Source organism: Hyperoodon ampullatus (assembly GCF_949752795.1).
Source record: "Hyperoodon ampullatus genome assembly, chromosome: 9".
NCBI lineage: Eukaryota > Metazoa > Chordata > Mammalia > Artiodactyla > Ziphiidae > Hyperoodon > Hyperoodon ampullatus.
The window spans coordinates 44,455,111-44,478,675 of record NC_136922.1 but is presented as its reverse complement, the minus strand read 5'-3'; the positions used below and the strand labels follow the sequence as shown (position 1 = coordinate 44,478,675).

The 23,565-nt window shown below is 33.4% G+C and overlaps 1 protein-coding gene across 1 annotated transcript in view; it reads left to right on the top strand.

The window, feature by feature from the left end:
* Positions 1–23,565, top strand: part of PHF14 (PHD finger protein 14) — a 210,855-nt gene that overhangs the window by 94,121 nt on the left and 93,169 nt on the right. Inside the window, exons 15-16 of the mRNA XM_079711347.1 lie at positions 5,415–5,465; positions 5,587–5,708. Of these exons, the coding sequence (XP_079567473.1) occupies positions 5,415–5,465; positions 5,587–5,708 (173 nt within the window). The remainder of the gene's footprint in view (positions 1–5,414; positions 5,466–5,586; positions 5,709–23,565) is intronic.

Sequence of the window (23,565 nt, the reverse complement as noted above, 5' to 3'; positions counted from 1 at the left end):
TTTGTCTGAAACCATATTGTTTTTCAGGATGCACCTTTTCTTATAGATCATTATTTTGGAAATAGACTTAAACACATCGTTAATCTGTTTTCCATTTTATTTAACAGTATAAATCAACAGCCTGTTAAAGTTCAGTCTTCATTTGAGAGATAATCAAATATCCTAGAGTCTGCTTTCATTATGGTTTTTTTTTTTTTTTTTTTTGCGGTACGCGGGCCTCTCACTGTTGTGGCCTCTCCCGTTGCGGAGCACACTCTCCGGACGCGCAGGCTCAGCGGCCATGGCTCACGGGCCCAGCCGCTCCGTGGCATGTGGGATCCTCCCGGACCGGGGCACAAACCTGTGTCCCCTGCATCGGCAGGCGGACTCTCAATCACTGCGCCACCAGGGAAGCCCTCATTATGTTTGTTTTAAAAATATTTTTTAGATGCTAGTTCAGTAGAAATATAGAAACATTTAGATTCAGCCCTATTGAAATGCTAAAGTGTACTAGGCATTCATGATGCCCATGTCTTAATTTACTTGTTATCTTTATACTAATTGTTTTGATTAAATTAATGCAGTTCTGGGAAGAAAGGGTTATACATGGGGGCTTTAGATATCAGAGTTATTATTGAGCTTATTATCAGACCCAAGGTGAGATCTGAAGTACTAAACAAATTATATAACCTGTGTCTGTCACAGAACCTTAGAAGAAACCCTAGCAAAAATTTTTGTGGTGAACTAAACCATACCTAAGTCACTTTGGCTCACTTGGAAGAGATCCACTGTGGGTATCCTTAGGTCAAGTAATCGTATTCAGAACCCAAAGGCTCCTATGCTTTTTGCCTCTTGGAAATTCATCATTTTTATTTATTTCCAGGAGCATGGAATAAAGGGAACAAGGACGAGGCAGAGCTTCAGGATTTTACTTATTTTGAATATACCGTTATCTATGAGAAGAGTTTTATAGAAACATTTATTACGTAGGATGTATCTTTTATATTTTTAGGCTTGTGGTTATTTTAATTTATAGTGTTAATCCAATTAGATCATGATATTCTTTTTATTTTCCACCTGTTTTCCTAACCCTGTTAATATAAATTAGATTAGATAAAAATAAACTCTACAGCCAACTGACAAGAAGGGAAAACATTCATTTTGGGGGATTACCATTCCATCTGTTGTATGCCGATAGCCCAACGGAAACAGGTGGTGCTTTTGTTCACACTTTGTTTATATATATAACATTTTTCTTTTGAATATTTTATTAGCTTTAATATATGATTGTTTTCAATATAGTTTTATAATTGGAAAACAAATACTTATATTTTAAGGAAATATATATACTGTATATATTTCATTGAAGCATTTTGAACAGCTGCCAGACAGCCCCGACATTTATTCCTCAGCATAAATCTGAAGATATTTTAGCTTGACAGGTTTTCAAGGTTTGACTATTGTCCTAATTAACACTGAATTTGGAATTTTCTCATAAATAGCATTTTCTCTTTTTATATATAAATTACGTAGGAGGGTATCTTTATGTTTCATCTAACCATGTATGGCTTATTTATTGTCATTTGTATAAATATTGATTTGTCATCAAAAAAATAAGTGTTGAATTTAGAGAAATCAGTGTACAAATGAATATGTGAAATCCATCTTAGTGCTGTCAAAGATGCTGAGACACTGTCTTTTAGTTTAAGTTTAGTTCATTTGTGAAATGAATCATTCTAACCTTGGAAAAATCATCATGCATCTGACTTAATTGTAAATGAAAACAACCCAGCTCTAAACAATTAATTAAAATTTGTTGCATGTTTTCTAGTCCAAATGAGTGAAGTTATTGAAACATTTATTTGTTTCAGATGAATAAGCTATTAAAATGATGCCTATAGTTAAAAATGTTTTATTCTTTCCTAACTTAGATACATTGTCTCTAATATCATGCCACTCTTTGTGGATGATTTTATCACATCCTGTTTTCAAGTAAATGTACCAAAGACAGATAAAGAGCCAGATGATCTAAGCAGCTCAGAATGTCAGTGTTCCCTAAGAAAATAAAGTTCTTAAAAACTAACAAAGAAGAAAAAAATAGGAATGTGTCAAGATTTGGAATGATTTTCAAACTTTCATTTACTTTTAACAGTTTAATAATTGCAAAAGGAAGCACAATTTGGAAATATACCTTCAATCATTTGGAATGTCTAGATAATTTATCTGTGTTAAGTTCTAAAGCACATACTTGTTAAATAATGTTTTTCCTTCTTCTACACCCTGTGTTCTCCCTTCTGCTTTATTTATCTTGTTTCTAAAATAGTGTCAGCCTCAATGTATACCATGAAATGACAACCTGGTTACAAATACTTCTGTACATCTAAGATGGGGCAAGCTCTTTTATTATTGAAATTATTATTTGATTATTGAAATTTGTTGGATGAGCCAAGCATGTTTTTTTTTCTTTTTTCCATCGTTTCTCCCTCTTTTTAACTCCCCTTATATTTTCTGATTCATTCAGGGATACCATGTTTAAGATATCTTATCTGTTATGATTGTAGGCAGGTATAACAGTTACAGTTGCTGCCACTTCATTAAAACTAGAAAAAAAACCCCAAACTCTCAGCATTTTCTTGGTTGGGGAACTTGATATTGTGAAACACTGTGTTTGGATTAAATCCTCTTATTTTCAATTTATGGAAATACTAGTTGTGTGATAAATGCTAAGGCTTGCTGCAAGTTATTTCGGTAATGGATCATGTTAGTCATTGTATGTATAAGGTACCAAATTGGATAGAATATAGTGTCAGTTTGAGGTATTGAGGTCTCCTCTCCATTGGGTAAATTGTCTCATTGTTTCAAAATATAAAAACTCTTCATTTACGCCTCACGGTGTTACAGTTTATTTACATATTCAAGTGAGAATAAGAGATTTGCTTTCTTATGATAATTTGCTCATCTCTACTTGGGATTAAATTATTAATCTTGGATTTGTCATGCAAGAAAAATCACTGAATTGAGAGTTGAGAGACCTGGGTTGAAGTTTACCTCTGTCAGTTATCAGCTGTGTGATCATCAAGTCATTTCCCTGGCCTGCTTATCTCAGAGCTCTAAGATGCTGTAATTTCATATTGCTTGTAACAACTCTGGTTTTCTGGCTAGAATTTGTTTATGTTGCTTATGTTTAGTTATTTAAAATTACTGCAGGAATACATCAATGATTACCTTTTTGTAATATTGATACATACATTTAAAAATGACTGTTTTAGATAATTATATGTTTATTCATTTGAAAATATTACTTTAATAAAATATAATAAAAAGGAATTTATAAATGCAGAGGTATGTAACTATGTCATTGTGTGATAGGATCATTCTGTGGCATTATGCTTTTTGATGCTAACTGCAGTATGGGTTTGAAGAACTTCCAATTGATGGAATCAAACCAGATGTTCAGAGATTTAAAGTATTAATCAGAAATGGTAAATAATTATATATCTTCAAAAGAATTGAAAACATGAACTTGGAGCATTCACACATATACTTCAAAAATTAATTCAGTGATTAGATGATTCAAAAACGATGACTCAACAAAAGATGGGTTGAATGAAGAGAAATATGGAAATGTGTGAAGGCCTTTTGAGCATTCTTTAGATGTTTATAGAATTAAGATAAGTAATTTCAATATTTTCCCTTTGATATTGGTTATTAATTTTGATCACCTTTTTGAAATGGATGGCTATATGCGTAAATTATGCAAATTGAAAATAGATTACCAGAGAAAGGAACAATAATTTACCCTTTTTGTCAGTTGTTTTATCATTTGTATTATCTAGTGTGTTCACCTGTGAGTTTCAATCGAAACACTTATTATTTATTTTATTAAAACAAATTTATTGAACTTTTATGTAATATGTATTGTATTAAGTTTGAGTCTAGAAAGATGAATATGATATGGTCCTTACCAGTTTTGGGATAAATTGCACTGGAGGACAGAAATTGAAGCACGAGGAAAGGAGCGTCACAGAGGGGAAAGATGATTATACAAAGGGCTAGCCATAAGGTTTTAATTAGGACTTGGAGAAGTGTTGTCAATATTAAGGGCTGTTTTCAAACTTTAATGTGTGTATGACTTACTTGGGGATCTTTTTAAATGGCAGGTTCTAATTCAGTATGTTGTTCTGGGCATGAAATTCTTCATTTCTAACTCCCTGGGGATGCCAGTGCTTATGAACCATGATTGATATTTTGAGGAGCAAGGCTTAGTACTAATTCTTTGGAAGTAAGAACAGATGTAGGGCCTGCATTTAAAACCTTTTCCTAGGTATAGTTTTACTTTTTCTTATTTCTTCCATAATGTAATTAAAACATACTGATTGGCAATATAAATGTAAATGAATATGTAGTCTATAAATTTACTTATTTTGAAAGGCTAATTTATTTAGTCAACTCTTGGTTATCTAGGGGCAGATTAAACAGAGTGCAGTTAGCCTGGGTACTGAATAACAAGTGACTCGGTATTGTAGAGAATTGAAATGAGAGTAACTTAGAAAAACATTAATGTTTTTTATATTGGACAGCAATTCTCTTTAGAATTATTTGGTACCTACTCTAACGTGGGAATGATCTTTGATCTCAACAGTCAGGTAAAGTAATTTTGGGGAATGGTGCCTCCTTTTTCTTCCAGTCTCTCTAAAGAGCAGTGATATTCAAATGGGGATTATAAACCTCCAGAGGCTGTGCTACATGGGTGGAGATTTTTAACATATTGGCTGCAAATCCTATTGTACTTATATTACTTTCAAACATATGGATGTCATCTTTCAAATGGGAAATGTGTTCTGAAATACAGGACATAATTTTAAGTAAATAAGCTTGAGTCACTTATACCATGATTTTTTTAGTTAGTTTTATTTTAACTAGGATTGGGAGACATCTGATACCTTTGCCTCCCACTTTTTTACAGCTGTTAAAGATTGTTTATGTTATTTCAAACATGTTTGTGCACGCATGCACACACACAGATGCATACAATAGATGTGAGTCCAGGTTTAGCATTTTAGCTCTAGAAGTCGTGTAAGTTATGAAAATTTAAATGTTCTGCATAAATCATCATTTTGTGATGTGTATGAGGTGTTCAGAAATCTTCAAGCTAATTTTGTAGAACTTATTTTTCTTATCAGATACCTGTGTTATTTAACAGTAAAACACTGTAACTGTAGAGTGTATTTAATTTGTCTTGTGTTTATTTCCTCTGACATAAATTGTAATAAAGTGCAATAGAGCAGTACAGCATTAATTAGAAATGCTGATTTTCCAAGTGCTTAACTGAAGCAGTAACATTTAACAGAGAAAATTTATTTTTATTATTAATTAAACATTAGATATTTTTGTGGATTTTTCTTTTTTTTTTCTTTCTTTTTTGTTTTTTTTAGAGAACCAGAGGACGAAAACGAAGCTTCATTCCTGAGGAAGAAAAACATGAGGTTGGAATAAGTTAAGCATATTTTACACAATCTAAATTTGAGAAACTTTCTGGCTTAAAATTATTTCTGTTTTCCTCATATACTGATTTTATGTTTTGTTTCATCCTCCCTTGTGTGGCAGGAGAGAGTTCCTAGAGAGAGGAGACAAAGGCAGTCTGTGTTACAAAAGAAGCCCAAGGCTGAGGATTTGCGAACTGAATGTGCAACTTGCAAGGGAACTGGAGACAATGAAAACCTTGTCAGGTAAGCTAGATGCTGAGACCTTGTCTTTGGGGGATTAAGGCTCCATCTTCATCATTTTCTCATCACAGATATAATGGGGAAAACAAATAACAGCATAGGGCCTTTCTTAAAGTCTTATTTAGTGGAAACAGTACTTCAGAAACAGATTTCATCCACTTAGTAACCTGCCACACATGGTTATTCTCTGGATTTAGATGTAACTAAGAGTGATTATCTGGATTTTGAACAAAAGAGAATTAATTTCCCATTGACAAGAGAAGTTGACCATGCTCTACATATAGAGGCCACAAAAATATATAATTTGATCCAAACCCTTTGTGCTAAGATTATTATGTTTTATCTCATAAAACAATAAAATTACTAAGTTCTGTTAGCATATTATAAAAGTTGAAGTTTATTAGAGAGAATGATGACAGATACTTTTTCTTGACAAAAACTTTGTTAGCACTTCCTTATCATTTTTCAAAACAATGTGTTAAATGCTTCTCTCTTATGAAATAAAGAAAGGTGAAAAGATGGCCTAGATAGACATTTTTTGTTTTTTGTTTGGTTTTCTTCTTTGCTTCTTGGTTTTGTTTTGTTACTTTTTTTTTTTTTTTAAATCAGACATAATTCTAATCAGGAATCTCAGCTGATATGGCGCAGTGGCTATTCCTGAGGGTCCAGAGACTGCTAATTTTAGCCATTTGCCTCTCTTGCTGAGATGAAGAAATTGCTCAAAGCCCTGGGTGAGATGAAGGAGTGGGGGGGTGATCAAAAGGAGACCTCATCTAAATAAAAGAGGTATCCTCTTTCAAAGGACAGTGACACAAAGAATCTTTTAGTATGTTACAGGAACGCTTTCTGAATTCCTTCAAAAATTGTCTTTTGATAAAGCCCTATTAAACTAACTCATGGCACAGAAATTAAATGTTTCAAAAAGAGTAAGTTGATAAAATGCGTATTAGTACTGTTACAGGATTTTAAATATTTGCTTCCAAAATGATGTCATTTATTTGTCATTAAAAGTATAATTTGTTTGCTTTAATTCCTCAAGTAAAGGCACCTGGTTTTAAATTTCATGAGGTTTTTATAACGTCACTGAGAAAGGTAATGAGAAAGTAAAAATTCCAGTAAAGAAATACAAAGTGCTTCAACAAAGTTGAGAAAGTCTATCATATTAGGCCACTGGTTTTTGAAGTAGTTTATGTAGAATATCATGAGAGCTCTCCTGGAGGTTAAACTCAAATTTTAAGTTTAAGGTAAATTAGTTCTAATGTCAGAAGATACACATGAATAATTCTGACTGCAACATAATTTTCTGATTTATGTAAAAAAAGAAAGCATAAGCATAACAGAGTGGAGTACATAAAACAACAAAAATAAACAAAAGAAAAAATTATAAAAACAATCTTAGGTAATGAACAAAAATTCAGTCTAGAAGAAAATTCCCATGGAGGTTGAGGGTGGCATTATAGGGCATGATCATTTTGAAACACTAGTTAAAAACTTAAGAGACCTGGTTATACTCTTTAATTACTTAAACCTATGTAAATATCTACCTCTAATTTATTTTTTTAAGATAGTAGCTTGATTCAGGCCTTGTTGCTATAGGCCCTATATGTATTTGCCAGGTTTTTATTTTATTTTTTTGGTCATGTATTTGAAAGAAAGAACCTAGGAAATAAATACAATTTTATTTTAAAAGCCACTTAATACAAGAGCATCTCCAAGACATTGTATTATATAGTTGTTTTAAAAAAAAATAGGTATCATCTTTCTTTGATTCTTGATAAGATTTTTAATTAATATTAGCCTTTCCTCATTTAATTAGTTCCTGTTATAAAATTTTCATCCTTAATTGCATTATTATAACATTCCAGTGTCTGGGATTTTTGTGAAAGTCTCGTGAAAGGTAAAGATACTTTTGTTACTCTAGAAATGATGGATATACAAAGTCTTTTTCCTTGGTTTTGCCTTGTTAAGAAGATAACATCACAGATTTTATGCAAAGGTTTTAAAGAGGTTATGAAGAGGGAATTAAATGTTTTATAAATATTATATATTAATAACGTTTCTGAGGATAAAACAAGCTGGATATAAAGCAGTGCCATCAAGTGTTTTATGGTTATAATATGACTGTTCTTTAAATATACACACACACACACACACACACACACACACATATACACATTCAGTTTAAGCACATTGCTCTTGGGATAAAGAAGAATTTTATGTAGAATTTCATGTGTTTAAAAAGGTACTCTTATAAGCTAATATCTGCCATTTCCCTTAACATCTCTTTTATTTAGTAATTGGCACCATCATTTTTGCAAATCTGCCCCAAAAGCCCACACTTTTATGATTAAGTTGCATCTTAAATATTATGTTAAATACACGCTATTTTTAACTTTATTTTAAGACATTTTAAATTACACTTTGTTTTCCCTAAAGATATATTTCAGTGCTTGATCATTATACTTACTATGTATGTCTATTAAGTTCTCTTATAAAATTAAACTTCTTGGATCATAAGTTAATTTACTTAATCTTTTATTGAATTTACTGTATTCTCTCAAGTTCCTTTGAACTAATGTACATGACTCTTTAGAATCAGCAGTTTAGCAGTTTTGATTTTGAAACCACACTTCTCTATGTAATTCAGGCTGTATAAAAAAGTTCTTTCCATTTTTTTCCTTTCTTTTTCAGTTATTTGTATATATGTATACGCTAATTTACATGTATAATTTTTTAATATCACTAGGAAATTGCATTCAATTTATCAGTTAACTGTAAAAATAGGTTCCAAATGTTATTTCTGTTTTGTCTTTAAGTTTTTCTCAGGCCTTTGGCAAGTAATTTAGTATTTCTGGGTCTTAGTTTTTCCCTCTGTTGTACATGATCAGAATTGTACTATGCTCCATTACAGGCTTTGTGAGTAATTCTGTATGAAATAGTAGGGCAGTGGTATTACTTAGTAATTTAAAGAATACGGGGCTTCCCTCGTGGTGCAGTGGTTGAGAGTCTGCCTGCCGATGCGGGGGACACGGGTTCGTGCCCCGGTTCAGGAAGATCCCACATGCCGTGGAGCGGCTGGGCCTGTGAGCCATGGCCGTTGAGCCTGCGCGTCCGGAGCCTGTGCTCCGCAACGGGAGAGGCCACAACAGTGAGAGGCCCCCGTACAGCAAAAAAAAAAAAAAAAAAAGAATACGTATATGTGGGCTCTGAAATAAGGGTTCCAGTTGGTAAATATGATACAGTAATAATATAAGTGCATATTTTTTACTTTTCAGAGAATGTGCATGGTTTTGTATTTAATTATTCCTGCAATATGGAGGACAAAAAATTTGAATTTGTTGAAACACGTTCCCTAAAATGATTAGACTAATAAACTATTTCCGCTTAACATGGGAAATATGAAAATTACCACAAGGTGTTAAAGAGAAAGATGGTTTACAGTATCATATGGATTTAAAAAAAAAAATAGCACTTCCTTTTTTTGCCATCTACTTTTTAAACTTAATTAAAATTTGTCTGCAAAGTTTCCAGTTGAAAATATATTCCTTTATGTTATTTAGTGCAATTAAATGCTGAAGGCCAAATTGAAACTGTATTGGAATTTTGAGGTCTTTTGGGGTATTTATCTCCTTGCTGTGGATGTTCATTGTTGGAGATAGTTTTGAGCCCTTAGTGATATCTTACTTGGTTTTGCTTCCACAGTTCCTGGGACATTTAATGCTCAGTAAATGCTTGGTAAATGAATGACTATGCCACATAAGTAGTGACTGATTATTATTTGCTGAATTAATAAAAAAAAAACTTTTACTATTATAATTTATTCCTAGAACAAACTGGTCACTCAGTGTAACTATTTGATGAAGACGTTTAAAAGGCTTAATAAAGGAGGATTACTTTCATGTCACTAAAGAATAGCGGATGAGTTTTTTCTGTGTATTAGGTAAAGAACTAGGAATCACAGAGTTGAGATTAGTTGATACACTCGTGACAATAGAAATGATTCTTCTTTTTGAACATATTTAATTTTCAAAAGATAGATTTTAGAGGTAGGTAGGCTTTTCTTCTCTATAAGTTTTTATTAAACTATCAAATTAGGAATAAGACCAAACTTTTAGGCCTCAAATTTTATCTTAACTGTGTAAACTCATTGTGACACATTTTATTACTTAATGGGAGATAGGAGGGAGCAAAAAGGTCTCCTAAAACTAAGAACCTTAAAATCCATTGGTCCTCTTAAATAGCATCTTTAATTTTTATCTTGTATTGTGGCCATTACTTAGAAGCAGTGAAGGTAGGAAATGATCTATGAAGCTATTTTACTTTTATAGCTAAGTCTACACCATTAAATGTTTGCTGTATTCTCTTCCTTATTTGAAGATATGGCAAGTTATATAGATATTGAACCATTTTGGTTACAAGGTTAGGATGTTTGTTTGGTCTGTTAACAATGTTGTTAGCACTTTTATTTATTTCACAATTTAAACATCTAGCTTCTGAGTGCCTTCCCGAAAACCAAATTTGATGGTATCATAAGTTATTAGGAGCACCAGCACAGATTCATATTTATCAGATTTTTATTTCAAATATTAGTCTCTTTGATAAATCAGATTTTTAAATTTTTAATTATGTTTCCTGTTCTCACTGGTATGGACGCTTATAGATTGCCTGGGTCATAGTAAGGGGTGTTTTCCCCCAGAGATTTGATTAGATCAACAGAGCAAGGTTTAGTTGTAACTTTAGTTACTATGTTTACAGAACATAAGATCGCTTTAAATAGATTGTTTTAAATTACTTTAAAAAAATGAAACCTAGTTTCATTTCTTTTAAAACAATTAAGATTGCATTTGATAGGTTGCTTAAAACAAATAGAATGGTTTATTTTATTTTGATTATACACTTACCAGCTTACTGTTTCTTATGCAGTTTATCACATAATAATCACTCTAAATGGTAAAATTTGCTTATTCATGTAGGAATATCAAATGATTGTAAAGTGATGGTGCAAATGTATATTATTTGGATACTTATAAATTAGAACTTAGAAACAAATAGAAATTTAAAAATGATTTGCCATCTAATAAATTTCAAATTATTAAAAACATTTCCTGCACAAAGACATTTCTGGCTAATCTTCTGTTTCTTTTCCTTACTTCTACCAACAATTTCAAGGATAGGTTTTAGGTTTTTGTTTTGTTTTGTCTTGTAACCCTGAGTCAGTGATTGGTATAGTACAAATTACTGTATTCTAAAGGATTGTTTCCAAAGCCTAGATTTCTAATATTTCTTTCAATTATGTGTGGTAAAATATATCCCCTCCTGTCACCCTGATGTCCTCTGTGATATGCCTTTCTTCACGTTTCACTGCTGTTAGCTCTGGAATATGTTTCACTTGGCTTTTCTCTCTTGAAAGTATGACCATCTTAAAGGCAAGGTCTCTGTTTTACTTATCTTTACAGCTCCCATGTTCTTACTCCAAGTCACTGAGCAAGGGGCGTCTCCCCATGGTGGTTAGTGACTTACATACATCATAGGAGGTTGCGTTAAGGAATCATTGGCCAGATATTAAATCTTCCTAATTTTTATTTTTAATATAAAATAGATTTAAAATAAAAATCTAATCTAAAAATAGATTTAATATACAAGGCAAAGATAAAGTAGCATATCAAAATGTCTCAGAAAGCATATAGACTTCTTGTAACCCATAGCCTGAGGAAATATGCTGCCTAATTCTTTTAACAGGGTTCACATCAAAAGGGAAGATAGGGCTTCCCTGGTGGCGCAGTGGTTGACAGTCTGCCTGCCGATGCAGGGGACACGCGTTCGTGCCCCGGTCCGGGAAGATCCCACATGCCGCGGAGCGGCTGGGCCCATGAGCCATGGCCGCTGAGCCTGCGCGTCTGGAGCCTGTGCTCCACAACGGGAGAGGCCACAGCAGTGAGAGGCCCGCGTACCGCAAAAAAAAAAATAAAATAAAGGGAAGATAAGTGTAGCGTTCTAAATACAAGCTGATGAAGCATTAGGAATTATTTGAAAATTTAAACAAAGGAATATAATTATGACCTGAAACTTTGTTTTCTTAGTTTTTTAACTGTTTAAAAAACTTTTACATTTACGTTATTTTTTTTTTAATTTTATTTATTTATTTACTTTTGGCAGTGTTGGGTCTTCGTTTCTGTGCGAGGGCTTTCTCTAGTTGCGGCAAGCGGGGGCCACTCCTCATCGCGATGCGCGGGCCTCTCACTATCGTGGTCTCTCTTATTGCGGAGCACAGGCTCCCGACACGCAGGCTCAGTAGCTGTGGCTCACGGGGCTAGTTGCTCCGCGGCATGTGGGATCTTCCAAGACAAGGGCTCAAACCCGCGTCCCCTGCATCGGCAGGCAGACTCTCAACCACTGCGCCACCAGGGAAACCCACATTTACGTTATTTTTTAAATAAGCATTATAAGAAATAGTTTATAGAAACAGCTTTTCAAGGAAATTCTGATATGAATACCAAACAATAACATCATCTAATGCTTAAGTAAAATTGAAATTCAATAAAATTCAAACACCTATTTCTGTCACATTCTGGAGGGTTTAACATAATTATGTCCCTATTTTGAGACAATATTTCTAAATTTTCATTTTGTTTAACAGTTTATTTTTAAGATTTTTGATTTAAAAACAATAAATTATCAGGTCTACTTTAGTTTTGAAAGTTTATTATAGTTTTTGAAAACCAGGTCATTTAATTGTATTAACTTAAAAAAAAAAACTAGTTAATTGAATCAGCTTAATACCAGAAGTAAAACTCTCTAAGAATGCCAATATTTAATATATGAGTAATGTTAGAATGTGTGAAGAAATCAGCCTGAGCATTAATAAACAAAAGATAGTTTTCTTTTTTTTTTTGTCAAAGATAAGTAGGAAAAAAATACAAATATTACAACTATTTAAAGTTTCATAATGTATCACCCTTCCTGATATGTTTTTTTAAATAGGTATTTTGACGAAATATCTTAGTAATTTCGGTATAGACAAAATATTAAAAATCAAGTAACAAAAATGGCTGTATCTACTTAGAAACGTAATTACATGTGCTTTGTTTCAGTGTTTTTAAATCCAGACTGTGTAAACTACTTAGAGAAACAATAATTCAACTTCCCAAAAGTTGTAAATTCTGAATTAATGATGAAACAAGCTTAAACAGTTTCATGGAAATATTTTTTTCAATTATTAAAATGTATTTATAAATTGTCTTGTCCGATTTAGGTCTCAGGACAAAATATTTTCCTATTTGCTCAAGCTTAGAATATATAGGAAGTAGTTTCAGAATTGCCAACCCAAACCACAGCAAAAAAGTAAATCTAAGTTCAGTAGTTGTTTGTGTGTGTGTGTGTGGTAAAAGTTACATACAATGAAATGCCTAAATGTTAAGTGAATAAATTAGTGAATTTTAACAAAAGCATGCACTCATGTAACCCCCATTTCTATCAAAATATAGAACATTTTCATCACTCCCCAAAAGCTGTGCCCTTTCCTGGTCAGTCCCTCTTCTCAAAGGCAACCACTTTTGTATTTTTTTCCCTTACAAGTTGACTCCTGTAGAGTTTCATATAAATGGCATGTTTAGTATTTATTTGATGTCTGCCATTTTATTGAGTGTGTGAGGGAATCCCACTGTGGTTTTAGTTTGCATTACCCTGATGTATAATGATGTTGAGCACATTTTCATATGCTCACTGGCTATTTGTATGTCTTCCTTTGTGAACTAATTCTTCTGCTCATTTAAAAAAAAATTGGGTTGTATGTTTAGTATTGAGTTATAGGAGCTTTTAATATGTTCTGGATTTAAGCTTTTTACAAATGCATGTTTTTCAAACATATGCTCCTTATCTATGGCCTGCCTATTCATTTTCTTAATGGTGTTAAAGAGCAGAAGTTACTAATTTTACTAAGTCCAGTTTATGATTATTGCTCTTGTTTCCTATCTAAGAAGTCTTGGCCTAGGTCCAGGTCACAAAAATTATCTCCTTTGTTTTCTTCTAGAAGCTTTATGATTTATCTTTTATATCGAGATACGTGATTCATCTGAAATTAATTTTTATGGTCTCAGGTAGAGTTAAGGAAGGTTTGTTTATTATCCCATGTGGGTTTCCAGTTTTCCAGCACCATTTGTTGAAAATGCTTGCCTTTCCACATTAAGTTGCTTTGGTTCCACTGTTAAATATCAATCGACTTTTTAAATGAGGGTCGATTTCTAGACTTTGTGTTGTGTTTCATCAAGGTATGTACTTATTTCTGTGCCAGTACCAGTTGTCTTGATTCTTGAGGCCTTATGGTAAGCTCTTTTGTTTTTCTGGATCCTTTGCATTTTCATATGAGTGTTAGAGCTTTTTATTTTCATTAAAAAGAAGAAAGTCTGTGTATAATACCAAAAAAGCACAGGCAGCAACAGCAACAACAAAAATATATAAGTTGGACTTCATTCAAAATTAAAAATGTTTGTGTATCAAAAGAATCTATCAACAGAGTGAAAAGGCAACCCATAAAATGGGAGAGATATTTGCAAATCATATATCTGATGAGGTATTGATATCAAGAGTATAAAAAGCACAAGAAATCATCCACAGCTATAACGAAAAAACCTGATTAAAAATGAGCAAAGGACTTGAATAGACATTTCTCCAAAGAAGATATACAAACTAGTAATAAGCACATGAAAAGATGCTAAACGTTAATCATTAGTGTAACTCAAATCAAAACCACGATGAGATACTGCTTCAGACCCATTAGAATGGCTGTTATTAAACAAACAAACAAACAAAAATAGAAAAATAACAAGTTTTGGGGAGGATGTGGAGAAGAAGGAATTTCATTTCTGAGTGTGTACCCAAAAGAATTGAAAGCAGAGACTTAAAGAGATACTGTACATTCATATTCATGGCAGCATTATTGGCAGTAGCCGAATGGTGGAAGCAACCCAAGTGTCCATCGATGGATGGATGGATAAACAAAATGTGGTATATGCGTACAGTGGGGTATTATTCAACCATAAAAAGGAAGGAAATTCTGACACATGCTATAACATGGATGAACATTGGAGACCTTATGCTGAGTGAAATAAGCCAGTCACAAAAGAACAAATATTGTATGATTCTACTTAATATGGGATACTTAGTCAAGTTCATAGAGAAAGAAAATAGAATGGTGGTTGCCAGGAGCAGGGTGACTGGGGAGTTAGTGTTTAATGGGTACAGAGTTTCAGTTGGGTAAAATGAAAAAGTTCTGGAGATGGTTGGTGGTGATGGTTGCACAACAGTGTGAAAATACTTAATGCTTCAGAAATATACACTTAAAAATGGTTAAAATGGTAAATTTTATGTATATTTAACCAAAATTTTTCAAAAGAAGCCTACTGGGATTTTGATTAGCTTTGTGTTGAATACATGGATGAATTTGGGGGAACATTAACATCTTAGCAGTATTGTTTTCTCATCCATGAACTAGGTATATCTCTACATTTATTCAGATTTTCAAATATCCATTATTTTTTCTCATTGGATGTTTTTGTAGTTTTCATTGTAGAAGTCTTGTATGTCTGTTATTGTATGTATTCCTAAGTATTTAATGTTTTTTGATGCTATTGTATAAGAATAAAATACGATTTCTTTTAACTGTTTATGCAAGTGTTGAGAGCTACCAGGAGTTGAGATAGTCAATTAGGATCACAAGCCAAGCTGAAAGTTACAATTAAAATTATTAATTTGTTGCAGTAGTATAAGCAAGAGGCCAAACAGGAAAGGTTGCTGGTTCCCGGAATGTTCTATTTCCCCCCACTGATAAGGGTCTAGTGGATCGGTGCCGAAATGGGGAGGGGTTGGGGCATTAAGGTCACTACTGAGGCAGCCTGGACAGAAGGTCCTTGCTGTTTAATGGACCCAGGGGCTGGAGGGGAGGAAAAGGAGAAGTGGTAGGCAGTAGAACAGTACTGAGTCAGTGGAGCAAAGTGTCTTTAAGACCCCTCAATGAGGAGATCTTGGCATAGGTGCACAAGCAGTCTTTCAGTCTGGCTTTTCCATCCCCCACGGAAAGAGGCCCCAAAAGTTGGATCAGCCTTACAGTCCTGGGATAAACCCCTCCAGGTCGTGAGGTATTGCCTCTTTTATATGTGTATTTTTTGGGGGGGATTTCATTTGCTAATATTTTGATAAGGGTTTTGTGTCTCTATTCACGAAAGTATTATTCTTTTAATTTCTTAAGTCTTTATCAGGTTTTGTTATCAGGTTATATTGGCCTTCTAAAAGGTGTTACGAAGTATTCTGGTTTTTTTAAAAGCATTTATTGATTGATTTTATTTCTTCATTGAGTTTTCATTGAATTCCTCAATGAAACCATCTGGACCAGAGTTTCTTTGTTGGGACGTTTTTGGTAATTAATTCAATTTTTAAAATAGGTAATAGAGCTATTGAAATTTTTTCTTTTGTCTTATGTTAGTTTTGGTAAGCTGTGTTTTTTCAAGCAATTTATTCATTTCATTTCAGTTGGAAGTTGCTTCTTTTCTTTAGTCTTGATTTTATTTTGAATGTGCACTACAACTATTTGCTTGAGACTTTCCAGCTTCCTGTAATATTTCGGATCGTATTCTCTTCTTCCTTCTAAGACTAGGTCAATATTTACTTCTTTCATGTATCCTTCCAGACTTACATGATCCCATAATGATCTTTTTCTTACTTTGATTGCCCTTGGGACCCACATAAAATCGCACATCATGCTGTTATCCACTTGCTTGCAAATTGTCTATGAATTTTTACTTTTTTCACTAGATTAGGTCAGGCCTTCTATTCAGTCATGATGATTTTCATAGTCTTACACAATATGGCACAAGAAGGTAATTCAGAATAAATGCTTATTAAATTATTTACTGATGCATTGCTAAATCTGTATGCATTGCAGCTTTATACACTGAAATAGTATGTAATCTCTTTGAGGGCAGAGACATTTCTTTAAGTCCAAATTGATTGGGTTTTTCATTTTTAATTATTTAAAACAAACTTAAAAATAGTATATATATATTGCAAACAACAGCAAAAAAGAGTGGTAAATAATGGTTTCTGATTGACTGCGATTACTTCACTCAGAGTAGGAGATCTCAGTTAGTCCAAGCTTGTCACTTGCCAGTGCTGGCAAGTCACTTAATCTCTATGGATCTCAGTTTTCTTATTTTACTGGAGAAGATACCAGACTATATCATCTCTGAGGTCTAACACACTAGCTCTGATATTCAAAGGTTATGTGATGTTCCAAATTCCCAAATAAATACTGCCTATGTGTTTACATTCCGTCACAGCTCTCCTGTAAACACCTACTTTCAGAATCTTGCTAGAGTATTCTGTAACTGTGTAGAATATGATTAATGATCAAGTCTCTTAGAGTGGAAGCCATTCTTGTTGTCCTTTCTCTCATTTAGCTAGAGAGGAGTGGAAGTCATTTCCTTTGATAAAGCGTACTTCCTTTGATAAAGAGCAAATAACTGTATTGAGATCTCATTTTCATACCATACAAATTCAGCCATTTTAAGTGTAGACTGTAGTAATTTTTAATAAATTTATAGAAGTGTTCAGCTATCACTACAATCCTATTTTAGAGCAATTCCATCACCTCAAAAAGGGCTGTGCCTCTACACTTTCAATCCTAGCTTCCACCCCAGCCCCAGACAACCATGGCAAATGTTCTCTTGTCTCTGGTTCCTCATAGCCTATTCCTTTCCTGATCCTTTTTTTTTTTTTTTTTCATCTTAACATTACTCTTATACATGTTTCTGGTTTTGGGGGGGTTTTTTTCAAAAAAATTTTAATGCACTAAAGGCAACAAAGATTCTTTTCTAGACGAAACTTTAGTCACGTTACTGAACTTTCTCCTAAGCTCATCTGTATATTTCCTTATAAAGTCCAGTGTTAGTGAGAACCCTGCTAAGTTACTTTAACCAGAACCCCCCACCCTTGATATCTGATCACCCTAGATATCTGATCAGGTTCCACATCCTCTACCATTCTGATACCTTGCCCTATCTTAAGCAAAAATCCTTTTAGGTCAGTTTAGCCAGAACCCCCCTTAGCCCTGATGTTTCCGCTTACTAATTTTCTATCCACTGATCCCCACTGTGTTCTTTGGCTATAAATTCCCACTTGCCCGTACTGTATTCAGAGTTGAGCCCAATCTTTCTCCCCCAATATAAAATCCCATTGCAGTGGTTCTTAAATCTATCATGATGGTCCTAAATAAAGCCTGCCATACCATCTTGAACAGCTGTCACTGAATATGTTTTTTCTTTAACAAAGGAATTTCTAATTAAAGAGATATTTCTAATTAAAGTGAGTCTTGAAATGTGAACAAATTATTCCATTTTATTCCTTCTTCAGCTTGATATTTTACATTGGATGTTTTTAAAACAAGCCTGCTAAATTTATGTGAAGAGCCTAAATGTTATTAAACTTTAAAGTCTTTCTACATTTTGGGAGAGAGTTTTATATAATGAATGATTAATTGGGGATTTATAGCCACTCCGCTGGGTTTGAAACCTGTTTCTGTTATTTGTGAACTCTGCCTTTATGTTCCCTGTGGCTTAGTTTCTTTATCTGTAAAATAACCATAATCAGTAGTACCTAACCCATGGATTGGTGGAGGATTAATTGAGATAAATACAAGTAAGTGGCTTGGCACAAGTGTTAGGGAATTGTAAATGCCCTATATATGCAAATGACAGCTGTAATAAACCATTTATATAATGCTTACTGTGGGTCAGGTACCTCATGTATACATTTTGAATCATTTAATCCTTACAGCTTCCCTGTTAGGTGAGCAGTAGTATTATCTCCTTTGAATGGTTGGGGAAACTAAGGCATAGAGAGCTTAAATAACTTCCCAAAAGAAAGTAGTGAAACTGATACTCAAATTCAGGTAGTCTGGCTCCAGAGCCTATGCTCTTAACCTATACAGTCTCAACATAAATTTACATTTCAGCTCCCTGGTAGAATAAAACTTGCCTTTGTTAAATGTATTTGTTTCAGGCTAAATGATGACATCTTTTTCAAGATCATATCTAATGTTCTGTTTTTATTATGGTTTTCAAGACTATTTGATGTTCGTTGAGATTGCAGTGCTATAATCTTTATTCTTCTAACTATGCTATTTGATTTTCTTTGATATTAAAATGACTTATTTAAATAACTACTTTTCCTTTTTAACTTTAGATGTTATTAAATTATCCTTTATTTGTATTTATATTAAATGAGGATCATAGCACTCATAATAAATCTGACCTTTGTAGATGTTTATCTCTGGGACATTTGTGTTTTTTGTTTTTTTGGGGTTTTTTTCTTTATTTTGTTTTCGGCTGTGTTGGGTCTTAGTTGAGGCATGCAGGATCTTTCACTGCAGCGCGGGCTGTTCATTGCGGCGCGCGGGCTTCTCACTAGTTGTGGTGCGTGGATGGGCTTCTCTCTAGTTGTGGTGCGTGGGCTACAGAGTGCGTGGGCTCTGTAGTTTGTGGCACACGGGTTTAGTTGCCCCGCGGCATGTGGGATCTTAGTTCCCTGACCAGGGATCGAACCCAAGTCCCCTACATTGGAAGGCAGATTCTTTACCACCGGACCACCAGGGAAGTCCCTGGGACATCTGCTTTTAACAAAATATACTCTGTCCTTTTTTAGGTGCAAGTTACATCTTTTACAAATAACTTGAAGATTGAAGGGTATATGAATATTATATTCATTCATGTATATGAATGAATATAATATATTTACATTGTATTTATGTTATATATACACACATATTAAATGGCATATATGTACATACTTAATTCACACATATGATACATGCATAATACCATATATATTAACTGAAGTTGCTGTTTGTGAAGATCTGTGATGCCATCTATATTTTTACCTTTTTGGTCACAAGTAATTTTAATTGTGATCATCTATTTACTGAATGCTTTTGTAGTCCCTCTGTCTTGAAGAACAACACACATCGCCCTAATTATAGGTGAAGAAATCTGAGTATATAGGCACAATGATGTGAAATTTTAGAGAGGTGAGTATTTGCATTAACCAGCAGTTGTTGGGGGGGAAAAAAAGATGACAGCACAGTGTAATTACGTTTGGTAGATTAAATTTGGAGAATAGATATACCTCACAGATAGTCAGCCTCTTGATTACTTGTGATCTGAGGGTTTTGTTTTGTTTTGAGAAGAGAGGTAATTTAAATGAGTAGAACAATACAAGATAATAGACAAAGAATTGCAGTCCTTTGAAATTTAGTGAGCTTATTAGCAAATAAGAACATTGTTATTTCAGAATCTTCATAAAATAAATGTCAGTTGGTTCCTTAGTTGAGAAGTTTTGCATCAAGTCGATTCCTTCTTCAGCATACGTGAAACAGAGACTTAAATCTCAAGAAATACATAACCTCAGAATTATATAACCTTAGGGTGATCTTGTTCAGGTTTTAAAACGTGTGTGTGTGTGTGTGTGTGTGTTACAACATTGTTGTATTTGAACAATGCTTTCATATTTCTATCTCTTTTACGATTCAAGATAAAAATGAGAAGATTTCAAGCCTCATTTTTTCCCTCATTTCACCTGATTCACTTATTCTTTAGATGTGGTATGTGTCGTTAGTATAACTCTACTTTTCTACTTAATGTTGTTGACCTATATGGAGAGGTTGTTAATTAGGAAAACCAAGAATATAATTTTCTTATTAAGGACAGTTTCTCTCTCTCTCTCTCTTTTTTTTTTTTTTGTGGTAGTGCATTTAGTATTTATCTTAATAGCCTCAAAAAATAAACCTCACTTGACAACTTAATTAGGTAACTAACTAGGAAAAATGGTGGGGAAGGTATAGGGCTAAAATTGGGAGGTTGAAGACTGTGTCAACCATGAGGATGCAGATAACTTTTCTGGGAACCAGTTGTCTCATTCATAAAATGAGCAGTGTATTAGATTGATTTGAAAATCCTTTTTAATTTTCACATTCTATGATTTTATTATACCATTGGAATGAAGAAAAGAGAAAGAAATTCTGGGATTCTGAATAATTTACAGCATAAACCTCCCACCAACAGTGCTATTTTTTATTGTATTAACCCATAATATATTTTTTTATTTTAATTCAGTTATATACTTTATAGGTCATAGCCTACCAGAAACATATGAGTTAATTATAAGGCAGCCACTTTTCATTTTTTTACTAATTGAGATGTAGGTTTGTGAAGAATGGTTTATAGTAGAAAATATTTTCTTTCAATCTGAAAAGTTTTTTGTTTTCTTCTTAACTCTGTAAAGCAAAATATTATAGATTAAGCTTTTAAATAGACTAAAACATATTTGTAGATAAAAATAACATGCTATCTGGATATTTATAGCATATCTCATATTTACTGTAGCTTTATAGCTCCTAATAGGTTTACATGTATGATGTATGGTTCCTTTTCATTTTAATAATTTTTCTTTTAATTCTTCATTTTAATTCTTTTTGTGAAACAGTTTCAAGAAGCAATTACATTTGTCCTAAACTGGAAGGAATTAATATTATCAGTTTCTGAATTAGCTCTTCCTATTACAATGCAGTTAATAGGATTTAAAGTTAAATATAGTATACCTGTATACAGCAGGCTCCCATTTAAGAAGAGTTTTCTCCAATTCTGGCCTCACTTTCTAGACTGACCTCCTGTAAGAAAATACACAATCAAGAATTAGGTTGACATTGTGAAATGACTTGGTAGCTGACTTTTATCATTGCACATAAACAGCACAGTTATTCTAAGTCACAGTATCACTTTCAGTCAGATAACCACTAAAATCACTGCACTGTGGTTTTCTGAAAATGCCATAATCCTTCAAATGCCACATTAAACTGAGAGAGAAAACCATCAGTAGTGCCTGCACGGTTATGTAGAAGGATGAGCTATGAACCAAGTGAAAAGATGTTCTGGCAGAAAAGTAACCTTTCCCTTGATGTGTGCATTTCCCATTACATTTTTGACACAAAATGTTGCAGAATGATTTAATGGTGGCATTTTGTTTTGCTGACTCCTTTTTTTCATTAAAAAGAAACCAAAGTTTAGGATAGGAATGTAGGGGAAGAGTGACCAAGCACTGAATTCTATTACAGGAATCTGTTTTCAAAATAAATAAGTTAAATTTGTTTTAGGAACATGGCTTTTACCCCTTAACATTTTATGTTAACTGTGATAGACAAATCATTTATCTTTATTATATCTTTAAAACAACGTTGTTTGTTCTTTAAAGTTAATTTTTTTCCTCCATTGTTCTCCCCTCTTCTTTTGTCTTCCTAGTAACTCTTGATCAGAAATGACATGTCAATAAATAGGAAAGCTTTGTTCAGTAATTACATAGACTGCACGTATTTCATGTAACCCAGAAAGTGTCCTACTTTTTATTGTCACTTTAGATGTATATTACTAGAGCTGATTTTACAGAGAAACAAAGTACGGATATCACTGGTCTAAAAGATCAATGCCTATTAACTTTGAGAGGACACATTTCTATTGGGAATGAAGTCATAAAGTTGTCCCACATAAAAGTAGTACAAAGCTTTTTTGCACCTATGAAAACATGCTGAGAAAGAGAAAGAAACTTGCCAAAATATATTTTGTAAAACTTGCAGCATTGGACTTTCTGTTTTAATGTTAATATGGAGTGCCTGGATATGGACCTAGCCATACAATTATTTAAAAAACAAAAACAAAAACTTGGGAATTTATTTTGCAAATACATATTTCTTAAAATCTCACTTTTGAAAAAAAGATACATCAGATAGTGTTTGACTAAACACTACTTTGCTCCCCCCCAACCCCCAGGATTATAAGAATATTCATAAAAGGTGCAATTTCAACCAAAGAAATGGAAATTTGACTTGGAATTTCTCACTCAGTATGCCCTTTTTCCCAGCTGACCAACTTTTTAAACAGGAGACTGTCGCTCTTTATGAACTCTGTTAAGCGTCCATTATATTTAATATAAGCGTCCATTATATTTAGTTTCCTGACGTGCTTTAATTCTGCTGCTCTTTCTTCCAAATGTCACAAAATGGAAGGGTTTACATTGAGTTCAACAATTCTTTATCTTCAAACTGTTACCTAGATCAAAAGAACTAATCAGAACAATATGCAGTGTGGATATATGTTTTCAACTAAAAGTGACTTAGGGGCTTGTTAGTGATATAATTAAAGTATACCTTACTGAACAAATACCTTTATTTTTCTTTCCTTTCCTTTTTCTCTTTCTCCCTTTTTTCCTTTCTTCCCCTCCCTCTCACCCTCCTTCCCTCTTCCTTCTTCCTTTCTCCTCCTTCACTTCCTCCCCCTGTCCCACCACCCACCCACTCTCTCCATCATCAGGACCAGAAAGCCACAGATATTTGTTACATAGAAATAATGTATTTTCTGAAAATTCTCACGTAATGGGAACTCAGTATAGGATTACCCGGAAAGATAATTGGGGAAAAAAAAAAAAACAAAAAAAACAAAACAGTGGTAAGCAATAAAACCAATGAAGTTGTAAAATAATGGGTAGGTTTAAGCAAGTAGGGAAGAATGGAGCAAGACATTCCAGAAGAGAAAAGAGACTTTGTAAGCATACTCAGTAAGATGGGAAGTCCTTTTATGGCAGTAGGTAGATTCAAGCAGAGATCTGTGCAGAATTATTTGGCCTAAAATAGCACAATTTATGGTTGTTTTGGGGGATTGTAACATTACATAAGTAAGATATAAAAAGATACTTTATAAGATGCTATTTACATAGCTATTACTATTTGCTAAAAATGTAGTTCAAAATAATTACAAAACTTCAACAT